This window comes from Hibiscus syriacus, unplaced genomic scaffold (genome assembly GCF_006381635.1).
Source record: "Hibiscus syriacus cultivar Baekdansim isolate YM2019G1 unplaced genomic scaffold, ASM638163v2 tig00116971_pilon, whole genome shotgun sequence".
NCBI lineage: Eukaryota > Viridiplantae > Streptophyta > Magnoliopsida > Malvales > Malvaceae > Hibiscus > Hibiscus syriacus.
Window position 1 is genome coordinate 5,166,736 of NW_024063495.1, and position 23,657 is coordinate 5,190,392.

The 23,657-nt window shown below is 31.2% G+C and overlaps 2 protein-coding genes and 2 long non-coding RNA genes across 4 annotated transcripts; 3 read left to right on the forward strand and 1 right to left on the reverse strand.

Annotated features, from left to right (window-relative positions):
* LOC120191929 (BTB/POZ domain-containing protein At1g63850-like) lies at positions 1-2,255 on the forward strand. The gene is made up of 2 exons (XM_039194794.1): positions 1-1,152; positions 1,228-2,255. Exons 1-2 carry the CDS (start codon positions 262-264, stop codon positions 2,104-2,106), a joined length of 1,770 nt encoding a protein of 589 aa, XP_039050725.1. The 5' UTR covers positions 1-261; the 3' UTR covers positions 2,107-2,255.
* Positions 2,256-2,657: 402 nt separating this feature from the next.
* Positions 2,658-4,225, reverse strand: LOC120191688 (40S ribosomal protein S10-2-like). Its single transcript, XM_039194601.1, has 5 exons — positions 4,121-4,225; positions 3,971-4,019; positions 3,593-3,869; positions 3,375-3,504; positions 2,658-2,985 (listed from the first exon to the last, which is right to left on the reverse strand). The coding sequence occupies exons 1-5, from the start codon at positions 4,121-4,123 to the stop codon at positions 2,902-2,904; spliced, it is 543 nt and encodes a 180-aa protein (XP_039050532.1). The 5' UTR covers positions 4,124-4,225; the 3' UTR covers positions 2,658-2,901.
* A 14,789-nt stretch (positions 4,226-19,014) lies between these two features.
* On the forward strand, positions 19,015-19,276 carry LOC120191717. Its single transcript, XR_005522721.1, has 2 exons — positions 19,015-19,070; positions 19,184-19,276. It is a non-coding gene; the product is annotated as an uncharacterized LOC120191717 (long non-coding RNA).
* Positions 19,277-20,180: 904 nt separating this feature from the next.
* LOC120191718 lies at positions 20,181-20,866 on the forward strand. The gene is made up of 3 exons (XR_005522722.1): positions 20,181-20,431; positions 20,602-20,673; positions 20,764-20,866. It is a non-coding gene; the product is annotated as an uncharacterized LOC120191718 (long non-coding RNA).
* Positions 20,867-23,657: the final 2,791 nt, after the last annotated feature.

Genomic DNA, 23,657 nt, shown 5'->3' on the forward strand with positions numbered 1-23,657 from the left:
ATGGCTGCAACAACAACAGCAAAACAATCTCATATTTCTCTTTCGCTTCCACTAATGCTCCTCTTCAAACAGGCACAACCTAGTGTCCTTTTACTCAAATTTCCCACCCGATTGGCAGGCTCCGATTCCCATTTTTCTCGTATCCACCGCCAATACTGATGATAGTTACCATCACCGACGCCAATGTTGTTGTTAGCCTAAAAGACGATAAAATTCAGGCAAAAAAAAACAAAGTATAAGACATTGAATACCATTCAATTAATGGCAACGAACACTGCTGCTGCTCAGCTCAAAGTTCAAGTGCAATCCATCAAGCAAAAACGCCGCAAGTGTAAAGAAACCACCATTTCTTCCTCCGCCGCTACAAACAACTGCTCCGACTCCACTCTTTCTGCCCTTGTTTCCCCTGCTCCGCCACCTCCCCCGCCTTCTCCTCCTCCGCTTCCACGGCAAGCTCCTGGTGTTCCCGACCTGGGCTCAAACGATTCTTTGTCTAGTTTCAAGATCCGATATTGTCCTGGTAGGGTATCTCCCGTCATGGACTTCACGGGCGGGACGATGCTCTCCAACGGCCACTCTCCGTGGAGTTTCACTAAGTTCAACTCCGCCCTCACGGCGGGTCTTTTAAACCCGATGTCCCCGCCGCCTCCGGCGGACAAGACACGCTCCAGTCCGACCCTTTTCGAAATGATGGGCAACGAACCCGATATCCACTCGAGTAACCAAACCCAAAGTCAACCTCAGATCCAACTACCCAATTCAGCTCCAAGACAAAACCAACCCCCGTTTGTCGTCGATAAGCAGGCATTGACCATGCAACGAATTTCGGATCTTTTGTCGACCCGAAGCCCAGGGAACCAGTTTAACGACCCGAATTCGAGTGATATAAAACTGACATTGAGCTCCAAAGATGGGATTAGTGTGTCGATGAACGTGCACAGGCAAATACTGGCGGCTCACAGTAGGTTTTTTGCGGTGAAGTTATCGGACCCGTCACCAGAGATGAATGAATCAGGTGACCCGTATAGCCTGGAAATAGCGGATTGTGATGACGTTGAGGTTTATATAGCGACTTTGAGGTTGATGTATTGCAAAGATTTGAGGAAGATTTTAATGAGAGAGGACGTTTCCAGTGTTCTTCGAATTTTGAAGGTAAAGGTTCAAAATTTCCATTTTTAATGTTTTATAACAATTTATTTCAATGTTTAAATGGTTCTTTTTGTTCAGGTTTCAGCGGCAATTGGATTTGATGCTGGGGTTCTTTCATGTTTGGAGTACTTGGAAGCAGCGCCGTGGACAGAGGACGAAGAAGAGAAAGTAACTTCGTTATTGGCTGAGCTCCGCCTCGAAAATGTTGGAGCTGGGGAAGTTTTGAAGAGGGTATCCGTTGAAGTTACTAATGGAGTCAATGGTGGAGATAATGAACGAGTGCTTCTCAAGCTTTTTCATCTGGTTCTTCAGGGCAAAGACGAGAAAGCACGGCGCGAAATGAAAGAATTGGTCTTGAAGATGCTTCGTGAGAATCCCTCACAAAACGATCTCCGAAGAGAGTCGTTATACGCCGCTTGTGACGGCTGCCTGGAACTGCTTCGACACCATTTTCTCCGAGCAGCTTCATCGGATTTGCCGGATGTGAATCAGATTGCAAGACAAGCTGATAATCTGCACTGGATCCTCGACATTTTGGTCGATAGGCAGATTGCTGAGGATTTTCTAAAATCATGGGCTTCTCAATCTGAATTATCCGAGTCTCATTCTAAAGTTACACCTATCCATCGGTTTGAGGTCAGCAGAGTTACCGCACGGCTATTTGTCGGTATCGGAAAGGGGCAGCTATTGGCATCAAAGGAAGTTAGGTACTTGCTTTTACAGACATGGTTGGTGCCATTTTACGACGATTTCAGGTGGATGATGAGGCGAGCATCAAAAGGGCTCGATCGACATTTAATCGAGGATGGTCTCAGTAACACAATTCTTACATTGCCGTTGGCATTGCAGCAGGATATTTTCCTTGCATGGCTTGATAGATTCTTGAACTCTAGTGAAGATTGTCCAAATATTCAGAGAGGTTTTGAAGTTTGGTGGAGGAGAGCTTTCTGGCGATGAAGTGATCAACGACATCGAAGTTCAAGATATTTCATCAACTCCGGCCATAAATTGATGTTAATCTTTCTTCACAGACAGATTTATGTCTGGAAAAGGACAGCATCCTCGTAGATTTTCTTAGTGGTTTTGTTTTTCCTTGTTTTGGAGGGTCATACGTTTGAAATATTTTGGAGGATCAAATACATTAAACTTTCTAAAAAAACCCATTGAACATCATGTCGAATGCATACCACTCAAGTCTGACTTAACACAAGTTACTATAACCCAATCTTTACATTTAGCCATAGAGCTTCAACTATCAGCATTAACAAGGACGACCGATGTCGGTATAAGATAAGCACTACTATTCCTTTCAATGGAACCATCCATGGGATCTATAACTATATAAAAAAACCTATGAAAAATTAAATATATACATGTCACACACATCCCATATCCGACATTCAAGCCTATGTCCGGGTTTATGTCAATAGTTGTTGAGGTTTGGTGCTCAACTCATAGAGTGGCTGTCTACTTGAAACAAAGATTTCAATGCAACAAAGAACAGAATATGGGGAAAACAAAATAGATATATCAAGCACTTAGAGCAACAAACACCACAAAATGTGCATATAGATCAGGGCAAAGAAATCATTGTTTCTAAATTCCCCCATTAATAAACAAAAATAGAAGCAGCGTTTTTAAGCATCAAGCTAAAAATTATCAAACATTGAAGCATAAGACAAGTACATCTATAAACTCCGTATGCAAACAAACCTAACGGACAAAACCATCCATCACGACAAATCATCACTCTCAAGGAAGACCGGCACCTGCAGCAGATCCAGCACCACCATAACCACCGCCTCCGCGACCAAATGCAGGCCTTGTACCAGGGCCCTGGGTGTTCATAAGTAATAAAATAAAATTATACCAGCTTTTCAGTTATAAATAAATAACCTCAGTTGAAATTGTGGCATCTAGAAAACTGAAATATCTGAGAAAATTATATGGAAACTGCATTCTTCAAAGTGAAATAACATCATGGTGAGACTGCCACCCATTTACAGCTTATATTAAAGCAATCGGGCATTAACATCTGATCCACAAAGCATAATTTATCTTCATATTTGAAACTAAGCTGGTGGAAATGCAACAGAGCATGGAAACTATTTTGCTCCGATTCTTCATTTTATCATTAAAAGTACCAGTGTCCAAACTCCAACCTCCATGTTGGACACATTTTCATTTACGAGTATGGGGATATTGTAAGAACCCTTAAACATTACCCTGAATGAAGGCTGATAATCAGCCGGAGCTCCTCCCTTGTCACCAAAATCACCACCTCCTCGAGGACCTCCACGGTAGCCATCTCGGTCACCAAATCTCCTTTCACCATCACCAAAGCGTGGTGGACCACTGATTCATAACCAACATAATATATGAAAAATAAATCACGTTTCACTAAATCAAAGAGCAACAAATAACAACAAACCAAAACTATTACCGTGGGCGATCACCAGAAGGACCCATCGGACGACCAGCAGGCTTAGCTTGTTTCTTCAAAGTAGCGGGAACAATCTCAGAAGGAAGATTAAGGTAGGTCCTCAAGAACTCAATGCCATCATTGGTAAGGTACCAGTAATAATGCATCCAAGCAAAAGTTTCACGCACGTATTCCTTAGACTTGAAGCTTTGCATCAGTTTTATCACTTGAAGATTCGGAACATCGATTTCTGGGTGCTTTGCCAAATTATAATCTTTCTTTGCATAACAAACGCCCTCTACTCCAAAAACAATCACAAAACCCAGATCTTAAATCCAAATATCTAACTGAAATATGGCCAAAAATTGAAATGGGTAAGGCTATTTATCATTCGACTACCTTGGAAGAGGTACTTGGAGATCTCGCGGCGGTTCTTTTCTGGGATGATCTAACAATCATAAAACAAAACCAATTGTATCAAACACATTTTCATGCAACCATTTTCTTATAAACCAAACAATGAGCTTAAATAAATAAATGAGAAATTACCATGGTCGTGATGAGATTTGAAGCAGCAGCAGCTAAGACAGTTAAGCTAAAGATGAGGCTTATGTTCTACACAGTCTTAACTACACAGTGAAACCCTAACTTATGATAAGTATTTTATAGTATTTGTTCTCTGCATTTGGGCTTTTCTTTTAGCTACAATTGAAAAACGATATGGGCTCAACGTTTTCACTTTTGATAACTTAATATGGCTTTCGAATTTTTTAAATTATGGTTTTACTCCCTCTATTATGCTAAACTTTAATTTTTAATCTATGTTAGTCGGTCGAAATCGAAATCATTATTAGTTTTTGTCGTTAGATCACATAGAATTTAATTTAAAATATTTTTAATATAATAATTAAAAAGATCTTATTTTACCTTTAAATTGAATAGTAATATGTATTTTAAATTTAGATCCTTTCGATTGTTATAATCATAATGGTCTCAATCATATTAAAATTTAATTAAAGGTAAAATATATGTTTAGTACATCAATTATTACTTTTGTTTTGTTTTAGTCACTTAAGTATCTTTTTTTTCAAAATTAACGTTTATTTTTATTTTTATTTTGGTCACTCATCGTTAAAAAATTAACAATAATGACGATGTGTCACTATAAGTTAGTGTCACGTCATCATTGAATTTTTTTATAAAAAATATCAAGTCAATAATTATGTCAATTTTTTAACAGTGAGTGACCAAAATGAAACAGAAACGTAACTTTAGATATGATTTTAAAAATAAAAATAGTTGAATGACTAAAAAAAAATAAAAGTGATAGTTAGAGTACTAAACATGTAGTGTATCCTATTTTAAAATTACTCATGTAATATTCTTAGAATTTTTAAAATAGTTATGTAATATTATATATATATATATATATATATATATTAAAAATTACTCTTTTTATGATATTTAGTTTTATAATTTTAAAAGAAATTTTCGGAATTTTCAAAAAAATATTTTTATAAAGAAAATAACAATATTCTAGAAATTTTAGTATTTTTTATGTTTTTGAATATTATAATATTTTACATTTTAAATAATTTATTATTTTTAAAATTTTTAACTTAAAAATTAAATAACTCCTCAAACTTTCTAAAAGATCAAATAATGTAACACCCCCAACCCGTACCCGACCCGGATACGAGTCCGAGATGTCACATTGACTTTTTGAAACACTATTCTTACAAAATAACAAAATGTTTGGACTTGTATTAAGAAAATACGATAATATACTGTTGAATTATGTTCGTTATAACAAATTTAAGGAAAGAAATGTTTTTATAAATAGTACTATACGGTATGAACAATACTGTGAACAGTAATTAACAGTACCATGAACAGTAGTTAACAGTACCGTGAACAATATCGAATGCTAAAATTTTCCAGAATGCTACAGAGGTATCGATACCCAGCTACAGTGTACCGATACCCTTACTACAGTAATTTCAGTCAACATGTATAAAACTCATAAAAATTTAAACTTTCATCACTAAACAGTTACCATTTACTTAAATACGTTTAAAACATTACAAAACTCAATCATATGATTTTGCAAAACCGATTAGAACATATCGTATTCAAACCTTTATTTACATGCCAACCATAATTAGTATTACAAAATACAGACTATTTAATTCTTTTCTGATCTGATCTTTGGAAAGAAGAACTGACATGTCTTACTTAACTTTTATCATTCTTCCTCTTCTCAGAACCTACGCGTGAAACAATCACACACTAAGTCGTTGACTTAGTGAGGCATATAAAACATATAATAAAACCATATAACATTTCACAAAACAAAATGCATACATGCATATATATATATATACCATCATTATCATGATCTCTACCATTATCATTAACACATTTATCATATGATCTTGTACCTATCACTTCGGTATATCATGTAACACATATATCATTTCACAAAGAAACATACATAACATCATATAATAATGCAAACACTTTTGATATATTTTATAAGCCCATGTACATTACCGAGAACTTTAAGGTATTCGAGTACATTGAGGTATTGCACTTATGTTGTCACCACAGCTCGTATAGGGTCCCACTAGGGACATGTGAAATTTGTCCCGAAGGATATATGTATTTGTCCCGAAGGACCTCTGTATATTGTATATGTCCCGAAGGACTGCGTAAACCCTCGACTCTTGGCATGCCAACTATACCTATAGCTCTCGTATCATACAACATGGGCATTTTTTCTTATGCTTCATATATTAATGTACTCATATCATTTCTTCTATCACATATCACATGTGCATATGATCATCCATCTCATATCATATAACATATGCTCTGTCCTCTTATGTTCACATGACATATAATGCATATAAATCATATTCACACATGCATTTACTCCTGAATTCATACATCATACAAATGATTTCATTCACCTACTTATATTTATGACTTCATGTATTATAATTATAGGAAATAACACTTCTCTTGTATTCATATGACATGTAAATCATTGTCATCTCTTGTTCTCATATGTTTCCCATACATCACATATATCACATTCATATCACATATTCATATAGGCTCACGGTTTTTATCACCTATCATGTCATTTCACATATACACTTTTATTACATTAAAAGATAGACATGTAGTCTTATGTGCCCTATCAATATCATCTGTTCATATAATCTCCTTTTACTTTATAAGTAAATATTACTTATTTTATCTCACCTTTCCATTTATTCTCCTAATTATTTATATCAATTCACATGGTTTATTACACAACTTATATCACATTTTCATGTATTACACATATCTCGTCACATATCTTATATTATAATTTCATATATAATAACATATACTCATTTTCATGTACTCATGCATACATAAGAATCACAAATCAAATAATATTTTAGGAGTCACTTCTTACTATAGTAACTCCATCACTGGCTCATCGCAAACCAATGTTTATTCAATAACATAAGTACAATTAAATTTGCACTCACCTTGACACTTTATATAACACCCCAACCCGTACCCGACCCGGATACGAGTCCGAGATGTCACATTAACTTTTAAAAACGATATTCTTACAAAATATCAAAACATTTGAACTCATTTTAAGAAAATACTATCATATATTTTGTTATAAAATTTTGAGGCAAAACGTATTTATGAACCGTAAAATATGGTATGAACAGTACCGTATGAACAGTAATGAACAATACTATGAACACTAATGAACAGTACCGTGAACAATACTCGAATGTTAAAATTTTCCAGATTATAATAGAGGAATTGATTCCCCTGCTATAGGGAATTGATACCCTACTACAATACTACTACAGTACTGCTACAATATTTTCGTAAAATATATATAAACTCTTAAAACTTAAAACATTCATCTCTATACATTTACCATTTACATATATATGTATACGTTTAAAACATTCCAAAACTCGATCAGAGCGTATCCAATACAAATCCTTTATTTATTACATGCCAACTAAATTATTTCTAACAAAATACATGTAATTCGATCTACATTTCTGATCTGATCTTTGGTAAGGAGAACTGACCTGTCTTGTTCCTCTTTATTTCTCTTTTCGCTTTCCAAACCTACGTGTGAAACAATCACACGCTAAGTCGATGACTTAGTGAGGCATATAAAACATATAATATAACCATATACCATTTCATATAAACAAAAGACATACATCTGCAAATACTATCATTAATCACTTTTACTTACCATATATTCATCATATAACACATATATCACTATACCAAGGAATAAACACATCATCATGTAATTTCTATAACATATTTCATATTACCAAATATATATATCACATTCAGTATACTTATTAAATTTCTTTGTTAGCCCATGTACACTATTGAGAACTGAAGGTATGTGAGTACATTGAGGTTGTGCACTAATTCTGTCACCACAATTCGTATAAGTCCCACTGAGTGGCATTGGAAATTTATCCTGAAAGACCACTGTATTGTCCCGAAGGACCACTATATTGTCCCGAAGGACCACTGTATTATCCCAAAGGACCACTGTATTATCCCGAAGAACCTATAAAACCCTCGACTCTTGGCATGCCAACTATACCTATAGCTCTCGTATCATATAACATGGGCATTATTCTTATGTTTCATATATTCATATACTCATGTCATTTCTCATGTGATCACATATACCTTTTCTTCTATCACATACCACATGTATGTGTAAACATCTGTGTCATTTCATATAACAAGTATCACATGTGCATGTAATCACATAAATCATATCATATAACTTATATCATTTCTCATGGGTTCATATAAACATGTATATCATATCTTATTCATATATGTTCATATATATACATCACATAGCACATAGAATAACATATAAAGTTGTCACAAAAGCATGTATTTTCATATATTAGATTCACATATCTTATATTACATGAACCTACAGTCACTTATACATGTATTCTTATGATTTCTTATGAAATCACTTATAACATATAATATATATATATATAGTTCATATCATTTCTCATATTTTCACATATGTTCATGTCATTTAACCTATCATTTATATCTATACCACCTAGTTTATATCATTTTATCTTGTTATCACATAAGTCCTTGCTATTTTACATAGTTCGTGATCATATAGTCACTTATATCAATACCACATATAATAACATACATTAATTTCTATGTACTAATGCACACATAATAATCACATAACATTTTAGAAGTTACTTATCACCATAGTAACTCCATCACTGGCTCATCGCAAGCCAATGTTCGTTCTATAAGCACAAATTAAATTGCACTCACCTTAGTCTTGCTTGCTTTGATTAAATCCTAATTCTTTTATTGTTCCGGAACTTGTTTAGGCTCAATATCTACATAAATATAATTTTCAAAACAATTATCATAAGCCTAAACCTTAAACTTGATGTTAATAACTTAAGCTAGTTTAATGAACCAAAATTTCATTTTTTTTGTTTAGGGGGAATCGATACCCCCTAGGGGGTATATGTACCCCCTGCATAATCTGGAATTTTTGCCCATAAATCACTGTTCATGCACGAAAATTCACTATTTCCACTATAATTCTTCATGTTTCATTCCCTTTCATATTCTTAACTCAAATATACATACTTAAACTAATTTCTACTTATTTATCTCATCTTAAACCTCAAAATCTTCTCCTTTTTATGAACTTCAATAATCATACTCAATTTTCAACATGTTTCAAATCCAATTCTAACACTTAATACTTTTTAATTAAGTTGATGACAAGTCAAATTTAACTTCAAATTCAATCTATCAACTCTATTTCAAGATTTCATTCGAGAACTCAAAATCTTTAATCTCTCATATACCTTTCATCTTGTTGTTTTAGAACAAATTAAGTTTTTCTTAAGCTTAATTATCATCTAATAATCATAACCTAATCTTAAAATTAACAAATAATTAGCTAAACCGAAAACTTACCTTTGCTTGTATGCTTCACGGTGAAGAAAGGGAAGAAGATGAGAGAAATGTCTGGAAACATTTGTTTCCCACATTTCTCTTCTACGTGAGTTATAAGATAACCCCCAAATATTATTTTATTCTTTTATTTGTTCAATGACCATTTTGTCCTTTATTTCCTTTGATAATTACTAAAAACTTTCAGAAAATACTTTCAAATAAATCATTGAAACTTTTAACTTTTCCACTTTAATCACCAAATTCTAAAATTTTACAATTTAGTCACTAACCTATAGTTTGGGATGTTACAAATCTCCCCTCCTTTTAAGGAAATTAGTCCTCAAATTTTCATTGCACACATTGATAAGAACATATCTTCTAATGTTCTTATGTTATCTCCTTTACTTACTTTTTCCTTCCTTTAGTTCTTCAACTAACTTTTTCCTTTATTCTTTCATCTATTTTCGCTTATCATATAAACAGTAACTAGTAACCTCATCCATTTCTTTCTTTTCTCTCATGCGATTCTATATTTTCCTTTGATCTTTCTAAAAGTCATATAATGTTACTCATCACGTAGAAAGTAGCATCCATTTTCATCACTTAACATCATAAATCAATCAAATTACTCATAAACTTTTAATTACCTTGCAACAATAACCAAACTTTATTCCATTATCATTTGACCAAGAACACAACATTACATCTTCTACAATTGTGATTAAACATAAACTTTACGGAATCAAACAATATTTCACATTACCTTGCACACTTTTCATAATTCTATATCGAACTTATCATCTAAACTCTCATATAACCTTTATCACATTTGATCCTTTATACTTCATCCTTTCATTTCTTTATCTATTTATTCCTTCAAAAATCAAAATTTCTTTATACATAGGTCATATATATATATATATATATATAATTCATGTTCACATACTCTTTTCCTATCACTTATATTCATCTCTAATTACTGATCTTTATCTCATCTTTATAACTTTGATAATTAGCTTTACTTATAAAGAACTTTATTCTTCACCATCTTTTGTACTTGTATTTTTCTTCCTCAAAGCTCCCTTTAAAACCTGTAAATACTTTTCTCCTTTCCTTCATCATATTTATATGATCCAAATATCTAACCATATTCAAATCCATATCATACTTGATTAACTTACTTTATATTTTCTTCCAATCTTATAACTCTATCACATTTATTATTACAATTAGTCGATAACAAATGTCCAATCTAGGACATCAATTAATCATATACATCATTCCCAATCAGAATTATCTCAACAATAGTTTACTTAACTTATCAAATCCATATTCATTCTCATGCACCATGAAATTTCCTTTGTTCACTCTCAATATTTCAACGTCTTCCATCTTATAAAATAATCACCGACGTACCTATCTCTTAAACTTTTTCCGAAACAATATTCACATCAATGAATCTTTCATTATTCCCATTATAACATTTGTTTACCATACTTTAGCTCAATCACATAGCAATTAAATTATTTCATATAACTTTTCCACTTTAGAATAGTGGAGATCCTCTAACATTATCCATTTGCACATTTAATTTTCTAAACACAATCCTTAACTTTTCAATCTAGGGACAACCTTTATAAACCCGATCATATAACTTCTTTTTCGTTGAAATTTTCCTCAATGATATCTTAATCAACTTTTCAAACTCAGACTTTTACTCTCACATACAGTATTATTCCTCTGTTCCAAAATCAAACTTTGTACCTTCTTTGTCTTATAAATTGTTCACCGACATATTCATTCTCAAACTTTTCTATTACATAATTTTGTTAGCCATTGCTAACTCTTTCCATCTATAATGCAAATCCCTTATCATATCCACACTATTGTTTATACACAATACTATTTACATGTCTACTGTTCCTTTTTACATATCACCTCTTCAATAAATCTTTCGTGCTATCATAATCTTCACTTCATTACTTTAATTCTTTCATTACCTTTTTCCCTTATGCTTTTACATTCCTTCCATATCATTTATACTTTTCCTTCTTTATCCTTTTTAACCTTTCTATAAATCCCTAGTTTCCGTCAAACATACAAATCCTTTAACTTTAATACATTCATTATCACACTACTTTATTATTCAACTTATTTCTTTCAATCAAAACATAAACCCTCATTAAACTATCCATATATATATATATTCTTTCCAGTCCAAATAATTCATTCGCTATTTCCTTCACTTATCAAACCTTTATTCTCACTTGTTCATAATACAATTCCTTTAGTTCGAATTCAACAATTCCATTTACCTTTGTCTTATAACTGATCACTGATATACATATTCTTAAACCCCTCCTTGATCTTTTAATATTCTCCAATTAACATCCATCTCTTCCACTTTATCTTATCCATGCTGTAAAGAAACTATTTTATTTCAGAACGATAAAGTTCCTTTATTACTATAATTTTCAATCTGTCTGAATTGATTGACTTTATTCTCTAGAGAAGAATACAATTAATTCATATTAGGTTTAAAGTTGAAAACCAAAATCTCTATCTTTCTTTGATGGTGCTTAACTTTATGAAGCACTAATTTTCTTATTCATCTGAGATTTTTATTCTCCAATCCTTTCATTCTGAGCTCTCTCTAGAGCTTTAACGTGATTAACCATTTCTTGAAATGAGAACAATTTCAAAACCAGTAACACTCTTTTAATTTAAGGCGCAAGCCCTAAACAACCAATTACATGTATTCTTCTTATCCTTCTTAATCAGAATCAACTCAGTAATACCTCTCCTTAACTTATTAAATTTATACTCATACACACATGCATGTGTAATTCCCTTGCTTCAAACTCATAAATTCGAGCTTCATTTGTCTTATGAATTGGTCATCTATGTACTTATTCTTGAACTCTTCTACAAACAATAACCACATCGCTTGATCTTTCAACATTCTTATGGTGACATTTGTCCACCATACTTCTAGCTTACCCACGTAGTAATGAAACTACTCAATTTAACTTCTCCACTTGGGAGAAATGAAAACCTTATAACATTATCTTCATATCATTTAATCAAATGTTTATAACAATAGAACATTTCTCAAATTCACCCTTGAACTCGGGTGTTCTCAACTCTTTTGACTTCGTTTTTAGCCTAGAATCGGTTAAATCATAGCTCTGATACCATTAAATGAAACACCCCAACATGTACCTGACCCGGATACGAGTTTGATATGTCACATTAACTTTTAAAAATGATATTCTTACAAAATATCAAAACATTTGAACTCATTTTAAGAAAATACGATCATATATTATTAAATTGTGTTTGTTATAAAATTTTGAGGCAAAAACGTATTTATGAACCGTAAAATACGATATGAATAGTACCGTATGAACAATACTATGAACAGTAATTAACAGTACCGTGAACAATACTCAAATATTAAATTTTTCCAGATTGTAATAGGGGAACCTATTCCCCTACTACAGGGAACCGATACACTGCTACAATATTACTACAGTACTACTACAATATTTTCGTAATATATATATAAACTCTTAAAATTTAAAACGTTCATCTCTATACATTTACCATTTACATATATATATATACGTTTAAAACATTCCAAAACTCGATCATAGTGTATCCAATACAAATCCTTTATTTATTACATACCAACTAAATTCTTTCTAACAAAATACATGTAATTCTTTCTACATTTCTGATTTGATCTTTGGTAAGGAGAACTGACATGTCTTGTTCCTCTTTATTTCTCTTTTCGCTTTCCAAACCTACGTGTGAAACAATCACACGCTAAGTCGATGACTTAGTGAGGCATATAAAACATATAATATAATCATATACCATTTCATATAAACAAAAGATATACATCTGCAAATACTATCATTAATCACTTTTACTTACCACATATTCATCATATAACACATATATCACTATACAAAGAATAAACACATCATCATGTAATTTCTATAACATATTTCATATTACCAAATATACATATCACATTCAGTATACTTGTTAAGTTTCTTTGTTAGCCCATGTATACTATTGAGAACTGAAAGTATGTGAGTACATTGAGGTTGTGCACTAATGCTGTCACCACAACTCGTATAAGTACCACTGAGTGGCATATGAAATTTGTCCCGAACGACCACTGTATTGTCTCGAAGGACCACTGTATTGTCCCAAAGGACCATTGTATTGTCCCGAAGGACCTATGAAACCCTTGACTCTTGGCATGCCAACTATACCTATAACTCTCGTATCATATAACATGGGTATTATTCTTATGTTTCATATGTTCATGTACTCATGTCATTTCTCTTGTGATCACATATATCTTTTCTTCTATCACATACCACATGTATGTGTAAACATCCGTGCCATTTCATATAACAAGTATCACATGTGCATGTAATCACATAAATCATATCATATAACTTATATCATTTCTCATGGGTTCATATAAACATGTATATCATATCTTATTCACATATGTTCATATATATATACATCACATAGCACATAGAATAACATATAAAGTTGTCACAAAAGCATGTATTTTCATATATTAGATTCACATATCTTATATTACATGAACCTACAGTCACTTATACATGTATTCTTATGATTTCTTATGAAATCACTTATAACATATAATATATATATATATATATATAGTTCATATCATTTCTCATATTTTCACATATGTTCATGTCATTTAACCTATCATTTATATCTATACCACCTAGTTTATATCATTTTATCTTGTTATCACATAAGTCCTTGCTATTTTACATAGTTCGTGATCATATAGTCACTTATATCAATACCACATATAATAACATACATTAATTTCTATGTACTAATGCACACATAATAATCACATAACATTTTAGAAGTTACTTATCACCATAGTAACTCCATCACTGGCTCATCGCAAGCCAATGTTCGTTCTATAAGCACAAATTAAATTGCACTCACCTTAGTCTTGCTTGCTTTGATTAAATCCTAATTCTTTTATTGTTCCGGAACTTGTTTAGGCTCAATATCTACATAAATATAATTTTCAAAACAATTATCATAAGCCTAAACCTTAAACTTGATGTTAATAACTTAAACTAGTTTAATGAACCAAAATTTCATTTTTTTATTTGTACCCCCTGCATAATTTGGAATTTTTGCCCAGAAATCATTGTTCATGCACGAAAATTCACTATTTCCACTATAATTCTTTATGTTTCATTCCCTTTCATATTCTTAACTCAAATATACATACTTAAACTAATTTCTACTCATTTGTCTCATCTTAAACCTCAAAATCTTCTCCTTTTTATGAACTTCAATAATCATACTCAATTTTCAACATGTTTCAAATCCAATTCTAACACTTAATACTTCTTAATTAAGTTGATGACAAGTCAAATTTAACTTCAAATTCAATCTATCAACTCTATTTCAAGATTTCATTCGAGAACTCAAAATCTTTAATCTCTCATATACCTTTCATCTTGTTATTTTAGAACAAATTAAACTTTCCTTAAGCTTAATTATCATCTAATAATCATAACTCAATCTTAAAAATAACAAATAATTAGCTAATTCGAAAACTTACCTTTGCTTGTATGCTTCACGGTGAAGAAGGGGAAGAAGATGAGAGAAATGTCTGGAAACATTTGTTTCCCACATTTCTATTCCACGTGGGTTATAAGATAACCCCAAATATTATTTTATTCTTTTATTTATTCAATGACCATTTTGTCCTTTATTTCCTTTGATAATTACTAAAAACTTTCAGGATATACTTTCAAATAAATTATTGAACCTTTCAACTTTTCCACTTTAATCACCAAATTCTGAAATTTTACAATTTAGTCACTGACCCATAGTTTGAGATGTTACACTTTATATATTCAAATCTACGTCTATGATTTATTTCTTTGGATTGATCCTATCTTTGCAGTCATTTCAGAACTTGCTTGTGCTCGATATCTACACAATCATACATTTTTAAGGTAATTATCAGATATATACACCTTGTAATTTGATGCTAATAACTTAAAAGAATTTAATAGACCCTTATCCATTTTTTTCCTTTAGGGGGTATCGATACCCTCCCTAAGGTATCAATACCCTTATTACATTCTGGAATTTTTGTTCAAGAGGGTATTGGTACACATACATAGGGTACCTATACACTTTGCCCAAAACAGACTTTTTCACCCAAAAATTCATTCTTTTCAGCTTAAATTCTTCATGTTTCCTTCCCTTTTCTGTTCTTAACTCAAATACATATACTTAAACTAATTTCTACTCATTCAATACATCCTTAACCTCAAAATTTCATCTTTCATATAGAAATCAATAATCATACCAAATTTTCAAGATACTCTAAATGTAATTCTATCACTTCATATCTCTTAATTAAGTTGATGACAAGTCAAATTTAGTTTCAAATTTAACTTATCAACTCTTTTCCAGAAATTCACTTAAAAACCCATTCTCTTTAATCTTTCATAACTTCTTCATCTTTTGGTTTTAAGTCAACTTAAGCTTTCCTTAAGCTTAAGTATCACTTAAGGATCAAAACTCATACTTAAAATCAACAAATAATCAACTAATCAGAAAACTTACCTTTGCTTGGAGTGCTTCATGTCGGAGAAGAAGAAAGAAGATGAAGAAGAAGTGGAGAAATATCTCCTTATCCTTATCCTCCCATACATATATATCCTTATCATATCCTATTTTTAATTCATTTCCAGGTCAAATGACCATTTTACCCTTTAATTCCTTTGATAATTACTAACAACTTTCAGGAAATATTTCCAAATAAATCATTGAACTACTGAACTATTCTACTTTAATCACATTTACTATATCACGCCATTGTTCACATATAAATTGTTATATTAACATTGTGAACTATTATATCAATACTATAAATTGTTACATCAATATGATAGTAATCAATAATAATTTTCATCGATGGAATGTCGCATTGATTAATTTTATGATTTAAAATTAAAAAAATCTCAAACAAAAATAAATATTATTTTTTATAACGAAAATAGGAAAACACGTTACTTATTTTTCTACCATGAAAACATGACAAATAAAATAAAAAATTATATTTTTAAGAATTCAAACTCAGATTAAAATTGATATTTAAGAATTATTGAAATATATAAGTATTTATTATCAAATGATTAACAACCTTTCAAAATGTTATTACTTTATAATTATCTCAAATTAATCATAAAAAAATTATTGATTTTTTTTCATCATGTATATATAGATTTGAGTCTAAATCAATTCATTGAATTTAAAAATTAACATTTTCAATTTTATAAACTATGTTTAGAAGAAAAAAAAAATTATTTTATGTAAATCATTTTAAAAAGTTTTAACTAAACATGTTTTTTCTTCATTATTTTCTATTTAATAAATAAAACGAATATTGTATGTTTCCCGAAACTAAATACAATATATTGTTCTACTTATTAAATTATGAAAGAGATTTCTCATGTATCTAGATTGCATCAAATGATTTTTTTTCCTCGATTAGAAAAGGAAAAACAATGTTTGGAGATTTATGCATAATATTTTAGATTTTTTTTATGTATGTTATATTGATAATTTGTTTTTATCTTCTTAAAATTTTAAAGTAAAATATATAAATAATCTCTTCCTATTAAAAATTACAAAATGATCTCTTAGTTATAAGATGATGTTTTTCTAGTCCCCGATTATTAAAAGTTACAATATTATCACCCGACTATTCATGTGTTCTAAACTTGTCATTTTCTGTTAAAAAATAGCAATTGTTTGAGTTGGATGTTAACATGTTGACTGATATATGATAAAACCTGATCCCAAAACAATTGAGTTGTATTTTACGGATCAACTCTTCATTTATATTATGTTGTTGAACTAATGCTTGAAACATTATGTTGTCGAGCTAATGCTTAAAAGCAACGATGATGTCAGTAAACATCATTAAAATACTATTTTATCATATCCCAGTCAACAGGTTAACGTCCAACTCAAACAACCGTTAACTTTTTAACGGAAAAGGATGAGATTGAAACAATGAATAGTCGGATGACCATTTTGTAACTTTTAATAGTAAGGGACTAAACAAAATAACTTCTTATAATTGAGGGATCATTTTGTAACTTTTAATAGTCGGGAAACTCAGTAAAGCATCATCCCATAGCCGAAGAACTCAATAAAACAATATCGTATAATCAGAGAACCATCTGTGTACTTTACTCAAAATTTTATAAATTTATCTCCTTCTAAAATTTTAAAAATTCATTCTTTTAACATAAAATCTTACGCCACCTCTCCCCCCACAAACCAACATCATCTCCCCCCAAACATCAACTTCAACCATGAAATGAATGGATGATGATGACCTAATTGCCGTCCTTAAGTAAAATATGGATCAAATTAATAATAAAAGACAATTAGTTCCACATTATATTAACTTGTATTTTTCTCTTTGTAAATTAAGTCATTCTAACTTTACTCTGTTCAACAAGTTTAATTTGTTTCCCCTGTAACATCATACAAGTACAACACCATATATGTTTGGACTATTCCCACACACCTAATATTTATGCCAATGTACATGTCAAAAAATTTTAAAGTTGTACCCTTTCACTTTTTTAAGCAAATTTTATATTTCTTTTTTTAAAAATCAGTATTAAAAATAAATAAATAAATAAATAAATAAGAATATAATGACTAAATTCGTATAGTATAGAGCTAAGAAAAGAATGGTATGTCTCCTGAAATTTTAGGAAGCTTATATTTTGATCACTAAACCTTTAAAACTTGCAACTATATTGTAAGTTTTATAAGTTTGGAGACCAAAATGAAAGCATTCTAAATGTTAAGAGTACATTTATGTAGTTTATCCTAAAATTATTTAACCAAACCAAAATATTTGACTTCTTCAAAGCTGCCGTCAACGATGTTGATCGTCCGATTAGATAACTTCAGTCCATACAAGTTGAGTTTAAGATATATTTAGATTGATTTAATCTTTTCTAAATTAATTCAATATAATCCTAAATCAAGCTTTTATAAATAATAATTGAAAATTGAATCAATAAAATGACCGATTCAATTATCAATTACATAAATTAATTACTGTGATAAAGTAGTATCTATTAGAAAGACTCTTATCATTTAATAATAAACGCTCAAACATTGTGCTCGAACCTAAGACCTATAAGAATAGCAAAAATTCATTAATCACTAAAATCACTTAGTTTATACCTACTGTCGGATAAAATTTTGTTCAGTACTATTTTTAAGTTGGTACATAGTTTATTTATCAATTTATATATTGTCTTACAATTGGCGTGTGAAGATGGTTTTTGTGATCACATTAATCATTGCTTCGCTGTGAGGTTCGACAACAATGAAGGTCAATAATTTCCTTCCCTTTCATCTTATTTTCCTCCCAGTTTTTCTTACCAAGATATTCGAGTTTATTTATGTTTCTGTCTGATTCTTGTTTGGTTTCATTTTCTGTTATAGAAAGTTGTCTTGAAATTGGATGTACATGATGGCAAAGATAAACAGAAAGCCATGAAAGCTGTTTCAGGTCTCTCGGGTACCCACTTAAAAACATCTTTTTGTTCTGTAATATTTGTTTAATACCAAGAACTTGTCTTCTTCAACTTCTGCAACTTTTTTTTCCTCGGTAGGTGTTGATTGTAACATCCTTAATACTGGGTTAGTGATTAGATTGTAAGATTTCGGAATTTGGTGATTAAAGTAGAATAATTGAATAGTTCGATGACTTATTTGAGAACAATTCCAAAAGGGTTATTAGTAATTATTAAGGGTGTGTTTGATTCACGAAATATAAGATTACCAGTAAGAATAAAAGATTAACAGGGAATATGATTACTGGGAATGTTACATTACTGTGTTTGGTTGGTTTGACAGGAATGTAAGATTGCATTGTTTGGTTGAAGGAATAAAAGATTATTGGAATGTAGATTTTACCAAATTGTCCTTGGTCTATATTTTTTAACAAGTGAAATTTTAAATATTTAAATAAAATTATTTATATAAAAATTCTACCTGTTGATAATATATTACTTGAGTATTTAAATATATCATGTATTATTTTTATTTTAATTAATATTAAACTTTACATAATTTATGTAAAAATATATTTAAATTTTACATCAACATTTTACTAAATGTTTACATTGTGGAAACTAGCTTCGGTTCATACGTGACGCATTCACTTGGAGGTTTCTTGTATTTTTCAATCGACAAGGTTTACATTATTCTATATACAATAATTTATCATATATATTCATAATAATAAAAAGATGTAAATTATTTTTGTTATCTAAGATATAATATTTATTATATCTTCTATATACAATAATTTATTTATTTATATTTTATATTTATACTTAATTCTGCATATTTTATCATTATTATTTATCTCATGAATTTATATTACAAAAACATAATTCAAATAAGTAAGAAAAAATAACACTAAAAATCATATTGTAGCTTTTTCTTCTTTTCTTGTTTGTTCATTACCATGTTTTGTCATGTCGTGGTTACAATATGATTATTCTTTCGAGTGAATCCAAGACTTACCAGCACCAAAAAGTGATCTAAATATCAGTTTTAGATTATGGGTGTATTTTAAGATGTGAATTTTTTTGATAAGGTGATGAAAATATCATTTCTCTTCCTTCTCTCTTTTGAAGGAATCGACATGTTGCTAAAAGAAGCAACATCAATTAACTGCTAATGGTAATGGCACTGCTGTAGGTTTTTTTTGTTTCAGGGTTGAAAAGGTGAGGGTGGTTCATATATTAAAAGAGTTCATAGCTGCAGAATGTGAATTTTAGTGAGAAAAAGAAATTTCTGAAATATATAGCTTTGGCAAGCTGCCCATCACTTTCATACTGATTCCTTTGTAGGTGTGCTATGTGTCGAGATGGCCAACCTGCTTCTCATTCACCTGATTTGCGATGTTCATCTTGAGATTCTAAGTTCGAAATATGATAAAATTCACCCTTTATTGTTTAATTAATATATAGGCCTGTTTAGATGTATTCCTGTGATGAAACCTTGGCATGCAGGTGATTGCTCTGACAGAGGAATTGCTTGCAACTGCGAAGCAAAATGAGATTTCTAGATCAGATATTGGGGCTAGTATTAGTGCACCCGCTGCTCAATTGAAGGTGATTAAATTGCCTAATGAATCATAGATTTACTTCTGTAGTTACTTTTGTTTATCAGAAGCATTGCTTTATTCACAAAGGCAAGCTTCTTATTTGAAACAAGAACTTTATTTCCTCTTTTACAATTTCTGTAAATGTATATATATGGGATGTCACATATTACAGCCCTATTTTGTCACATAACCCGTCTTGCCATATGAATGTATTTAATGCAAGAAGTTACTTGAACTTTGATTGGATTCCAGGCTTACCTGGAAGTTTGGAACTACAGCGTGTTCAAGAGGACTGTTATTATCCAATATCTTGAAAACCTTTTCAGCTATGATTTTAAGAGTGTTAATGATAAGACTGTCACATTATTTGTAAGCCATATACTACAAATAACTGTTGCAGCAGAAATTAGCCACGGTAATTTTGACAAGACTATCCAAGATACCGAATAGCATATATGAGCTCATCCATACCGAATACAATTTTATAAGCTTACATTCATTGTTTAGCTTACATAACAAAAACAAGTATAACATTAACCATCAAAAGTTTGTACAATGTTCAGAATTACAAAAGATAATAGCTGAGGACATACAGGTTTTCACCTAGACTGATTTCTTCACCTGGTCCGTGCTGCAAACTTGCCAACTTCTATTATCGTAGGCCAAAGAAGCCAAAGCCCATTTAATCAAGCTTTAACTGAGGACATACCGGTTTTCATTCTTTTTTCCAATTTCAAGCAATTGTGGTTATTAAAGTGTGGCTTGCTTGAATAGAATAAACAAGAAATGATTTTAAAAAAGCATATTCATATTCATTCATACCATGCACTGCTTGTTAATTGGTTTCTTTTTTTTTCTTTTCGCATACTAAGGGGGTTTTTAGATTAATATGGATCTATATGTAATCTAGCTATGGGAAATTGAATGGCGAGCTTGTGGCAAATGCCACCTGGGCATACTTCCAGAGAGAAGAAACCAAAACTAATTGGATTCCAACAGCAAAGGCAGCAAGTGGTGGTGGTGGAGAGCCATGGCGCACATTCTATGGTTAAATGTTTTAGGTTCTTGCAGGAAGCATAAACTGAGATTGAACATGCGAGTGGGTGCATATTGTAGTAAAAACTAGGGGCCCTGTTTGTCAGATATAATACAAGATGCAGTCAGCAGTGGCTTAAAATAGTTGAAAACTAATCTTATATGTTCTATATTTGTGTGATGAATCAAACAAGCAGGAAGTTCAATTCCTGAAAGGTGTTCAACATGTTGATATATGATCTAACATGTGTCTTGAATAATTGTCCTACAGACCCCATCCATTATTTCTTTCAGGATGGGATACCTTTATACCTTTCTTTAAATTTTCAAAAGAGGTCTGAGATGACAACTAGCTGAGAATTTGAATTGTTATGTTACTGGTTATTTAGCATATTTGGTTTTATATATATATATAGGAATAACTTACAGGGCAGACAATTCTAGATGCATAATGGATACTATCCCCTAATGATGGATGCATAACTGAAACTATCCCCTAATGCATAAAGTTTAGAAGAGGTGAAGCGACTTTATTTGATATGAGGCCTCTCCAATTCTCTCTAACATATTATGCAGCATCATCCCTAGAACTAACTGAGTATGATTTACCTGGAGGCCTCAACATTAAGAAGTGTTTTTTATATAAAAAAAGAAGATTGAAGGAAGGATATGTTGCATGTCTAACTAATCAGATGATATTGTATCATCCATTCATAATAATCCTAGAAGATTATCAAGCTAATCAAAACTATGATTTGTTCCTTTATTTTTTTCTTGTTGTCCAATAACACAATTTGTAGTTTAATATAACTTATCATTGAAGAAAGTGCAAAGTAAAACTCTCACTATAATGTGACATGAAAAAAAGATAATGCCAAATGAGGCAAGCCAATCCTTTTATTCTCCTATATATATGAAACCAAATATGTTAAATAACCAGTAACATAACAATTCAAATTCTCAGCTAGTTGTCATCTCAGACCTCTTTTTCAATTCATGCATCAGCACAAGATTCTCCCGAGTAAACTATATCGATGCTGAAAATTGGAAATTATTAACTTCAGAAATCAAAGTTTAATCTTATGTGCTCTGCAAGTCCTCAGTTGGTCAAGTAAGAAATTATTCTTTTGTTTCTTATGATTAACCATGAATGTTTCACCATATTAAGATAGTAAAAAGTTAATAGAATACAAGCTACAGAAGAAAAACAATATGTTCTTAAACTAAGTAGTTATAAAAAAACTTTCTCAACAATCGCTTCTAAGGAAACAACGGAAAAATAATAGTAGTTTTAAGGCTAAAAACCAGAAATAAGCATCTATCTATTTTTTCTCAGCGAAATAAGCATCGAGTGAATCGAATTTTACACAGACTAGGATATTTGTGTCGTGAGCAACTTAAATATAGTTCAGGGAATTGCTGCAAAAGGTTAATGGTACTATTGTGTACCTCATTTTGTCCTTCCCAGCAAAAGATGCTCCATCACAGTACCGTAGCTTCACTTTGTTCCAGTTGTAGAAATCTGTGGAACACAAGAGGCCCCATTCAAAAATTCAACATAAATACTTGCTCAAAAAGAAAAGGTTAAGATGGGACTATAAGTACAAACCAGGGTTTTCTTCAGCTTTATAGCTCAAAATTCCAGTGAAATTTATTTGCTTCTCCATAAATTTTGATGAACCACGTCGAGTAGTTTTGCAGAAGACATAACTTCGAATGGAATTATACCATCCACCTCCCTAAAACAAAGCATTCATTCCGGTA